We start from the raw sequence: 11,032 nt of genomic DNA on the forward strand, positions 1-11,032 counted from the left end.
CATTCCAGCTGCTCAGTGCCATAGAGGGCAACACCCCTACCTGTCCTTGAAGATCTTATATCCTAATTGATGTCACCAGTTAAATACAAAGTTCATCCCCTACCAGGAGTACACTCTGCAGTTCTGGTCCCTCAGTCTCCAAAAGAGTATGTTAGACTGAGGAAAGGTATAAAGATGGGCACATATAGGATGATTTTATAGGGGTAGCAGCTATTATGTAATTATGTATTATGTAAACCAAGATTCTTCAAGGTGGAAAAGAAGAGGGAGGGTGGTGGAGTTCTATAAATTCAAGAAGGATCATGGAGAATAACTAGTCACCATCCCTCATATGATGCAAGAAAGGGGCATCAAAAGATGTTTTCAGGTTCAAGACAAAGATAAAGACAAGGAGCTCTGCTCCTGGGCAAAGAAGCGTGTCTCTTTACAGAACCTGTTTTCCCAAGATGTTGGGGATTACAGAAGCACCACACATGGCTTTAGAAGCAAGTCGACAAATGTGTGGAAGATGAATCATCTAAAACATGAAGCTGCCCCTCAGCTGAGGAAGACCCTAGGCTAGAAGTGGCCGCCCCCTCTGCTGGCCATGGCCAGAGCTAGGACACCAGACTAATGGGTGCAGCTGAAACCATTCTGATGTTTTTATCAACCAGACAACTTTTAGAAGTAAATTAGAAGAAACCCCATGGCTCTGCAGAGCATAAGTGCACAACCACAGCTTTATTTTCTCATGGAGCTATAATCACCCTATTTGCATCAGTAGTGTTTCTTGCTCCAGGATAAGCTACACTGTTCGCTATTTTTTAAGATTAAAATAAAGATTTAAGAAAAAAATAACCCTTTCCATGTATTTTTATGTTCTGTGTTAGCTGAGGACAAGCTGCAGTTTGACAAGCCCTACACCAACACTGCTGCCAAAAGCAGCAGCTCTGCCCTCTCATACCACTGGAAAGGACAAATAGGGGGGGACAGAGGGGGGAATGCAAAATTAGCCCTCAGAGATGAGAAAAAGAGGGCAAGGCTGCTGAAGGCAGGGCTGGCTTAGGCTGGTCCAGGCGCTTATTGACCTGTAACTTAATTTGGTGATGTTTCTTTTGACAGCTGTCCTTTGCAAAGGATAACTGTCCTCATCCCCAGAGAGAACAGCAGAAGTTGGCAGCCATGACTGAATGTGGTCTTTCTTGGCCATGTCAGGCTATCCCAAATAAAAGAAAATCCCTTGTTTATGAAAGGAAACACTACAGAAGTGACCTTTGCTCCATTATTAGAACTTTATTTATCAGTTCATTTTAATAATGTAAATTCTTGAAGGATTTTGAATAGTTTTTGTAACTCTAACAACTAAATAATAGACAAAAGTGGATGATACTCTTAAATGAGACATTTAAGATCTAATGAGTGGTTTAATCACTAACAATCGGAGTTGTACTTTGATAGTAAGAACCAGTATTGCAGAGTGATTATCTTCCACATCAAAGAGCTTGAATTGCCAAGGGGAGTGTAAAGCCCAGGTTGGCCTCTGCCATGGAGTGAGATGGTCTGGTCTCTGGTGACTCAGCTGTCTTACAGCAGAGGAGCTTGCTCAAATTTACAGACAAATTTGTCTTTAGAGCATTTATCTAGTCTTAAATGGCTCTTCTCTTTTATGAAACCGATCCTGGTGTTAGAATCCCTGTTGGTTTGTCTCCAGTTTATTCATATCAGCTGTTGCAAGGAATGCAGACAGTGTGGATGTGAAGTAGAAAAGAGATGCTTTCATTCCCAAGCCCACTCTGAAAAATCCTCTTCTGTGGAACGCAGACCACGTCAATGTTGCTATGTGGGGTGGGGGGGAAATGATCTGTCAGAGCAAAATCTGAGGGGCTTGGAGGAAAAAATACAAACTTGCAAACAAGTGTGAGAAAAGATGCACAAAACTGTAGTTCTATGGGGCAATGTTAGCAGAAACTAAGTTCTCTGAGGTGTAATGTGAGCAAATGCAGTGATCAGTATCACAAACCTGTCTTAAAATCTTTGTGGCAGACAATGACCTAACATTGCTTTCTGTAAGAGCTGACCTGGAGTGCCGTAATGCAGCACTGTGTGGGGTTTTCTTTTCCTTGTAAATTATACGGTCAATGACAAAATTTTTCAGCAAGATGGCAGGAGCAAGGGCAGTACTAGATTAGATTTGGCACAAAAGGAAAGAACTGATTTTTACTGAATCTGAACCTAGTGCATCTGACACCCTTTAGATGCAGATGCAAAAATGATAAATGGAGGTTATGTGTATTATCCTGCAGCGATATGATCCCTGTTACATGAAGAGTATTTATATATCTTGTCTTCTTCTTAACATGAGGCTAGGACAAAGGCCCAGGGCAGCAACAATGCCACACAGAGGAGACGAACAGCTGGACCAATACTTGGAGCAACCCACCATGCCTTTCCAAGGTAGCAGCTGGAAGCCAGGTGAGATACCACCGAATATGTGCAATTCAACAAGCTGTTGACTTAGTTTCTTTCCTTTTCTTCCATAATGGAGTAGAAGTCCAAGCTGCTACTGGGAGATGTAACACTAGCCTGCTGTAAATGGAAAAGGAGCCTCTGGGATTCACAGCTTGGCCCCTGATGAAGAGCCTTGCAGGGCAGCAATGCACTCTCCCACCAGGCGAGCAGCCTCTTTGGCTGTGCCCCTGTGTACCGAAAAGCCACCTGCCCCATGCCCATAGTTGTGGACCACTAGGAGCTTAGCTCCTCCTTGGCTCAAAACCTCCCTCTGCAGTCTCACACACTGCCTGGATGGCCTCAGGCCCACCTTCACTTTGATATCCCAAGCTTCCCGCAGTGAGGGTTCAAGGGAGCAGCATCTGTCAAAGATGTCTTTGGTAGTGTCAGGGTCAGGGGAAAGACTCCAGTTCTCCTTTTCCCTAGTTCCCCCCAGGGTTACCCTGTGTATCCCTGGGTAGATGTAAGTTAAGCCATCCCCATCCCGGATGAAGTTCTTCACCCAAGGAGCATAAACCTTGAGTACTTGTCCCCTGACAGGGAAGAGTTTCTTGTCCCCCACCAGCTGGTGGGCTCCAATGCCAGCGCAGTTGACGATGATGTCGTAGTCACTGTGCAGCTCCCACAGGTCTGAAACTTTTCTCTTGTACATCTGGACGCCAGTTGCTTTCAACCTGCAAAAAGACTCCAGAAGTGAGACAGGAAAGAAACCTCAAACCCCTAATGTAATTATTATGAACATTAGGTAAATGAGATAGATTGCATTTGCCTTTACATAAGGATCAAACTCAAACAACAGATGGGACAAAAAAATGTAAAGAAAGTGCCGTGGGGGTTCTGTTTGTCATTTGTCTGATTTGATCTCATCAAAGCTATTTTTTAGCTTGGTTGGGCTGAAAAAGATACAGCAAGCTGATCAAGCAAAGGGTCTGGCAGAAGACCCTAGGCAGACAGTCAGATCCTCATGGTCTCATTGATTTCTGTAACAGCATCAAGCTTTAACAGCTCAAGCAAGCAGAAAACCGACAGATTTATTTACCAACTTACTACTGCTGGTGACAGAGCTATCATACTGCACCCCTTCTGATGTGCCTGTTACATGCCATCACATTCATTCCCAACACCCCTCCTGAACCACACAGCCAGGCCCTAAGATGTCCATGCAGGCTGGGCAGATGTGGCATGGGACCCCCGGGGAACACACAGCCTCCTAGAGCAGCAGCCAGGAGTCACCCAGGACAGCTCAGAGCACTATACATTCATGCCTGCTCTTCAGCAAAAGTCACTTCTTCTTGACGTTCATTTTTAAGATCAATTTCAAGCCAAATCGTCCCCTGAACTTGCCTGAAGCTTGAAGCTCTTCCCTGTGGAAAATCACTGGCGTGAGATGCAGTCACTGCATGCTGTCAGCTGGCTCCAGTTGCTGGGGGTTTTTACTGGGGGGTTTTAGCATGAGCAAGTCAGGAGACAGGTCTGTGATAGTGATGGGAAATCCTGTCCTTTGCAGTATTCCAGCAGCTGGCAAAGTCATCAACCTCACTATACAGGCAATGGTTTCCCGCAAAGCAGTGAGTGAGAGAAGGATCCAGGGCATAGATGATGCTCTGAGGCCTGGTGCAGCGGGACATTGAGGCTGATCAGGAAGAACAGGGGAGGTCTCATGCAGCAGCTCTGGCTGGGTGACTTGCTGGGAGAGCTCATACGTGTTGTAATTGGAACTCTGTCATCATGCCATTAAAAAAACACCAATAAAAAAAAAACTTCTGAAAACTCCATAATTCAGGCGAGCAAGCAGGAATAAAAAATCCTGAAGTCTATTTTTGGACCAGCCAGGTGGGCACAAAAACAATTTTCCTCGTGGATTGCCAAGAGAATAGTCTATAAATACTGCTCAGGTCACCAGGGATTTGAGAATTAGTTACATATTTAATATGCTCTCGCTTCTCATCACCAGGGAGAAGAGAAAGAAAAAGAGCTTCATCATCTCATTAGACTATGTCCTTTGAGAAATAAGAAGACTACAGCAGGAATGAGGAGAGGGCAGAAATCTCACGGCAGATACTAAATGGGTTGTACAACTCAGTTGTCCTGCAGCAGAGATTGCTTGTGTTAGGCAATGAAACATGACAGAGAATGTGTACCAAGTAGACGGCATAGACCTCACTGGTGCCCCGGGAGTACTCCCATCCTGGCTGGCTGCTAGAACAAGAAATGCTTTTTTCACATTTTGCACTGTGATGAAAGGCATCCAAGTAACCAGCTGAGCTGGCTGGCAATTTGTACCTTGGTGTCAGTACACATCTCTTTACTTAACCTCAAATCAGTTTGCAGACTATTGCTTTCTCTCAATCAGAGACAGCTATTTGCTCACTTTAGAGGTACTTACACGGATTAAATACACATCCCAGGCGTCAAAGCCCTTTTAGATCTGCATCCTATCTCTCCTGCCATTCTCCAAAATCCATGTATTTTTTGGAAACTTCGAAATTTGGAAATTAGCAAATCTTCTAACTTTACTGTCAATCCAGGCATGAACTCTGAAGCCACAACTCCTCAGAGTGAGTGCATCACCAATTTTATGCAGGCAAAAATTTTCAGGTTTGTTACAAGATGATACTATTTAACATTTTTTTTTTCACCTGACTGGATTAAGAAATTACTCCAACTGTTGACCAGATTTGAGATTAATTAGTCCAGCCACTTCTTAAGTGCAAAGTCTTCTCAGATAAGACACCTTCCTGGACATGCCTATTCTCTCAGGGGCTGGATGTATCTTCAGAAACAGAGGGATATTATTTGGGAAGTTTGACAAATGAGGAGCACCCAAACATTTTCTTAGGATATGGCAGGTTCCTGATGTACCTTCAAGGTCTAGCTGGCCAAGCATGGCCCCTGTGGTTAGGTTGGTCCTTTGCCCAGGGTTGCTCACACTCCAAACCCCACTGTACAAACACATTGGGAGAAAGCAGACATTGCATAAATGGGGCCTTTCACATTTTTGAAAAATTGGGTATTAATTTCCTGTGCTTCTCCCTAAGGAAGAGCTTGTTGCATTTTCCCCAGTGGCAAACAGCATTTTTCCAGCTTTGTTCAAACCTAAGGTTCTCAAGGAGACCTTGTGTTGCCCCCAGTCCCTCTGCCTGAGTTTCTCTCCATGTGCCCAGCCTGCAGCAAAACCCACCTTTTCTCCAGCCACAGCAGGTAGAATGGACAGTCACATTTCAGTGTCGTAAAGGCTTGACCAAATCGGTACTGTGGGAACTTCTGGAGTTCTGCTTCAGACATTGGTCGAAATCCTAGGACAGCATCTGACCAGAAAGGTAACTCTTCCTTGGGAGTGCTTTTAAAGACCTGCCACCTAAAAGGACAGAGAGAAAAACCTAGAAAACTTCACTGCTAGCGCTCTGCTGTGTTATGTGTCACATCAATCTTAGCACAAACCCAGGAGCTGAGGAACCTGCTTCTGCTCATTGGTACAGCTCTGCAAGGTTAACAGCAACAGGGAAACATTGCTGCCTGCTACTGCAATACCTGCCGAGACAATTAGGCAGAGCTGAGCTTCAGGGTGACACTGGGGTAAATAAACTGCAGAGAGCTCTTCCAGCAATAGTGCATGTACAGAGTCCCCACATACAGTGTCCCTGCCACAACTGCAGACACCTGCATGGAGCTGGTAGGGCCACTTGCACACCTGCTCATGGTTCTTTGGGTACCCATAAAGCTAGAGTGCCCAGTCTCAGTACTCCCGAGAGGTGAATTTCTGTGTATGTAATAGGCAGCATAGAATACTCCCAACACAGACCCCCCCAACTGCATCCCTGTACCTAGTTACTGAAGCTGGAAGATCCTCCTGTCCTATTCCTATGAAAACCACCCCAGATACAAGCAATTGGTGGATGACAGTGAGGAAAACATCAGTTATTGAAATATAATTGGTGCTGGTCATTCTTGAATGGTTTTTCTGTGCACACCTATGCATGAATTTTGCCTAAAAATACATCATATCTGAGCAGTTGCAATGAAGTTTCTTGGGAATACGGTCACAAAAGCTAGTTCATGAAGGGAATGCACCTGAACTCCAGCAAGGAAAACCTCTCTGACTGCTCCAGAACGCAGCACAAACATACCAAAGGCTGCCCCGGGGGGTCATTCTTACCCAGAGACCAGGTGAATGCCAGCCTCTGACGCCTCGGCTGAGTTGCTGATGGCAAAAAGGTAAGTGAAAGTCTCTTTGAACCACTGCTTCTGCACGTGAATCGGTGTGCCTGGGTGTGAATGAAACCAAACATGCAGAGAGGAATAATGCAAAGAATAGAAGTGTACAAATGAGTGTCAAGGATATGGGACAGGCAGGGAACTCAGTTCAAGGTACTTGTCTTCCTGAGCCTCAGCGCATCGCTGCACACCCGGACACATGGCTGCTCAGGGTGCCATGGGCAATGCCATGGTGAACCGCACGAACCTGGGTACGTGTGAGGAATGAGCATCCCAGCAGCAGCATCACTCGTTGTGTTGGGGCTGAACTGGTCTGAAAGGACTGTCACAGAGCAGCTGGGACAAGTCTCCACAATGCACAGTGCTGTGGACAGGCCGACAACTCCCGCGCCGACCACTGCGACCTTGGGTGATGCCATCTCCAGGATACAGAGGCAGAGGACAAAGAAACCTACCTGCATTCGGAAAAAACATATCACATGTCACTATTATCCAGGCTGCACACCCTCACCAGGCTATGAAATACCCACACAAGATGTAACTTAAGCCCCCCGGAGCAACTCATTGAAGGCTAACTGCTGCACACAACCAAGGCTAAGGTAGGATTAAAAAAATCATCAGCCTTTGATCCGATGACAGATTTTTGAAAAGTACTTCATCCTCCGCACAGGGGCAAGAGAGAGATCTGTACATGCACCATTGGTGTTCTGACTGGTTTGTGGCAAGGTTTTTTTAATAAAACCCCAGTCGAGTTTTCAGTTGTGTCAGGTGCAAAAGTTATGGAGCTCTGGAGAAACTGGCTTTTTGGCACTGTAAGGAAAAAGGTTGCTGGATCTCCAGCAATGAGAGCTGTTGCTACCTGGGCAGCAGAAGCAAATCACGCAGGAGGCAAAATGATTACACTGAGCAAAGGGTCCAGCCATTGCGGGAGATGCTTTTCCTTAACATTCATCTTAGTTCTCCTGCTCCTGGGGGAGTGCAAGGCTCTTGCTCCGCCTCCGAGCAATGTGTTACCTGCTTAGCTCTGTCCTAGAAAACAGGAATTTTAAACATAATGTATATTTTCACGTGGTACAACCTGGCTGTTTACACGCCCACATCCAAAAACTGTTTGGGCCATGGTGCCTTGGAAGGAAAAGTACGGGAAGAGAAGCTACCTGTGTTATGCGGAGTTTTGTGCCCCTAGTGACTGGAGGTCTCCAAATCCATTCTTGACCCTTGTAGCTGCCAGCATGGCCCCAGTACCTTGGACAGATCTGTGGGCATCCAAGGTTGCCATGCTCTCTCAGCAACACACAGTGGTCCCCAGGAGCCAGCCAGTCTCGCTGCCTGAAGGGCCTGTATATTTGCCTCTCTCTGCCTTGCTTTATAAGTTGCTTTATGCCCTGGAGCAGCTCCACTCCACTTCACTCCTCAGAATTTTCGACTGCTGATTGCTACTCCAGGAGGTGCAGCATTTCTATTTTCCCTTGTCCTGGCCAAGTTTTGGAGCTTGGCACCTGTCCCGGTGAGTGGCGCACAGCTCTGGTCGGCAATCACCTGGCTGCCCATCCCAGCGAGATGCCAGCCTGTGTGCCTGGCCACAGCCGGTTCATAGTTTTCACACTGGTGAAGGCATGAAGTAGAACTGAACCATGCAGCTCAGTGTGCTCTGAAAACTCCCAGAAGCCAGGACTAAATGGGCCCAAAAGAGAGAGACTGGGCAACCTCAGAGATGATAAATCCTTTAGCAGCTTTGAACCAGGTGAGCTGGGATGCACCTGCTGGCTCAGGCACCCCGTCAAGCGGTTACTGTCAAAAGCTGAGCAGGGACCACAGAATCATAGAATCACAGAATATGCTGAATTGGAAGGGACCCACATGGATCATCGAGTCCAACTCTTAGCCCCACCCAGAACCATTCCCAAGAGTCACACCTTGTGCCTGAGAGTATCATCCAAATGTGAGGTTTCGTGCTGTGACCACTTCTCTGGGGAGCCTGTTTCAGTGCCCAACCACCCTCTGGGTGAAGAACCTTTTTGTAATATCCAAACTAAAGCTCCCCTGACACAACTTCAGGCCATTCCCTTGGGTATTGTCACTGGTCACCACAGAGATCGGTGCCTGCCCCTCCTCTTTCCCTCACAAGGAAGTTGTAGACTGCAATGAGGTCTCTCCTCAGACTGCTCTTCTCCAGGCTGAACAGATCAAGTGCCCTCAGCCACTCCTCATACAGCTTCCCCTCAAGGCCCTTCATCATCTTTGTTGCCCTCCTTTGCACTCTCTCTAATAGCTTTATATATTTCTTGTATTGCACTGCCCAATACTGCACACAATATTCAAGGTGAGGCTGCACCAATGCAGAGCAAAGCAGGACAATCACCTCCTTCAACAGGCTGGAAATGCTTTGCCTGATGCTCCCCAGGACACGGTTGCCCCTCCTTGCTGCCAGGGCACTGCTGACTCATATCCAACTTGCCATCAACCAGGATGTAGGGGAATAATCTCCTTTGGCTGTGGCTCTATTTTTTCCCTGGAGCATACTGTCTATCAATATTCACTCTTGGAGAGGATGCTGAGTGAGATGGACCTTTGGTTTTGTGCTCTTATGATTCTGCTTTCTCCTATGGGACTTCCTTACCATTGACTAGAAATCCAGCCTCACTAATTGCTTTCTGAGAACCTTTTCTGGAAACCAGTGCCTGCAGTTATAATGATGGGCTGATTTCCCATCTTCCTGGGGCTTTTGGCATATTTGATGTAAATTTAGGCAAGACAGACTGTGTGGGATTATGATAGGTCAGGTTTATTTATGAGATCCCTGCTCATAACTCTTCACACAGCTTCTCACTTACCCCTGAGGTTTTACTACTTAAAATTTCATGTCTCTACTAGGTAGGAAGGGAGAGAGGAACAGTGTTGCTCTTAACAAGTGTTGCTTGTCATTGCATTGCTTCTGCATCACAGCCAAGGGTTGTTACAACCCATATTCTTCCTCTCAGGGCAATGCTTAAGTTTCTTCATATTAATTATCACATCTTCTTTCACAAGCTGACTATAGAAGTGCCCACACAGAGGGGAAAGAGGATACAATGTCAGTGGGCAAATGGACCCTGAACCACAACTGCTGGCCTGCATGGCTGACACCCAGAAACTCAATCTGGAAAACTGTTGGGGGAAGGAGAAGAGAAATTAAGAATATTAGTAACAAGAAGGGGGGGGGGGAATGATAATTCTGTAATTACTTAGGAAAATTGGTTCTGGTAAATATATTTAAACACATTTTTTACTAACAAACCTTCTCACTCAGCACTGGCAGCTGTGGAAGTAGCGTGTGGCTCTCAGCACACCCAGTGAGCCTCCCAGCAGTCCATGGACATGGCTGCCCTGGAACATATGTGGTGGGTACATTATGCATCTGCCAGAGATGTGCTCTCAGTTGTCCCTCACAACTCTCCTTTGCTGAAGCCCTTGGATCGTGATGGAGATTGAATTTCTGGACTGACCTCCCTGTCCCCAGGGAAGAAAGAGGAGCTGTGGCTTGGTGGAGGCTCAAGTTTCAGAAGTCCTCCCACTTTGGATAGGATTTTTGCAGATGAGACGGTTCAATATCAACTGATCCCAATGTTGCAAAATCCAATGAGGGCAGGAAGGGGCTGCTGACAGTGCTGGAGTCTACAGGAACACCTCAGAAGGCCACGACACACCCGTTAAATGCAGTGTTTTTCTAGCACTTTACTGCTGTAGTTCAGGAGTACATCAGCCTTCATGTGCTAATGTGCCAAAAATTAACTGGGTGCAAAGCAGAGCTACACACAGCTTGCACCAGCAAGTGCAGCTCAGGCTTTGTGGAACCATTGGCCATGCTATGAGTGCAAGGCTCACCTATGGCTCTGCCCTGGCAGCACAGCCTGCCTGTATCTTCATGGGCAGGGGGCACAGGAGGAGAAACTATTTTATGATGATGTGGGAACCCATCCTAGTCCAAGCAGAGGGACACTTCTTGTCCTGTCAGACAGGCCTGTACTGAGGGTTTTGCAAAAATCAGCCTTTAAAAGGCATATCGGTTGCAGTAACTGCTAGGGAAGGAGGCACATGGTATCAGGTACTGTTTAGCTCTCTGTCCCTTCTTAGTGTCAGAAGAATAGGACAGAAGCCAGAGAGGGTCACCTGGAGCTGTGATTCCCCAGCAATGAGGACACCAGCTGCCTGATGTGGGTTTCATGCCCCTGCCACCCTCCTGCTTCTCCCAAGCCAGAATGAATTCTTTTTAAAAATACTGAGATATTTTGTGATGTGTCTTCATCTCCCGACTCAGGCAACAGGAGAGAAAGCCAGCCTCATGTGACAC

At 46.5% G+C, this 11,032-nt stretch overlaps 1 protein-coding gene across 1 annotated transcript; it reads right to left on the reverse strand.

Moving 5' to 3' along the window:
* Positions 1–1,247: 1,247 nt before the first annotated feature.
* DDO (D-aspartate oxidase) lies at positions 1,248–10,056 on the reverse strand. The gene is made up of 5 exons (XM_027901556.1): positions 9,980–10,056; positions 6,950–7,157; positions 6,644–6,752; positions 5,669–5,845; positions 1,248–3,161 (listed from the first exon to the last, which is right to left on the reverse strand). The coding sequence occupies exons 2-5, from the start codon at positions 7,119–7,121 to the stop codon at positions 2,594–2,596; spliced, it is 1,026 nt and encodes a 341-aa protein (XP_027757357.1). The 5' UTR covers positions 7,122–7,157; positions 9,980–10,056; the 3' UTR covers positions 1,248–2,593.
* Positions 10,057–11,032: the final 976 nt, after the last annotated feature.

This window comes from Empidonax traillii, unplaced genomic scaffold (assembly GCF_003031625.1).
Source record: "Empidonax traillii isolate 1590-97213 ecotype Southwest subspecies unplaced genomic scaffold, ASM303162v1 scaffold798:size368312, whole genome shotgun sequence".
In the NCBI taxonomy this organism is placed as follows: Eukaryota; Metazoa; Chordata; class Aves; order Passeriformes; family Tyrannidae; genus Empidonax; species Empidonax traillii.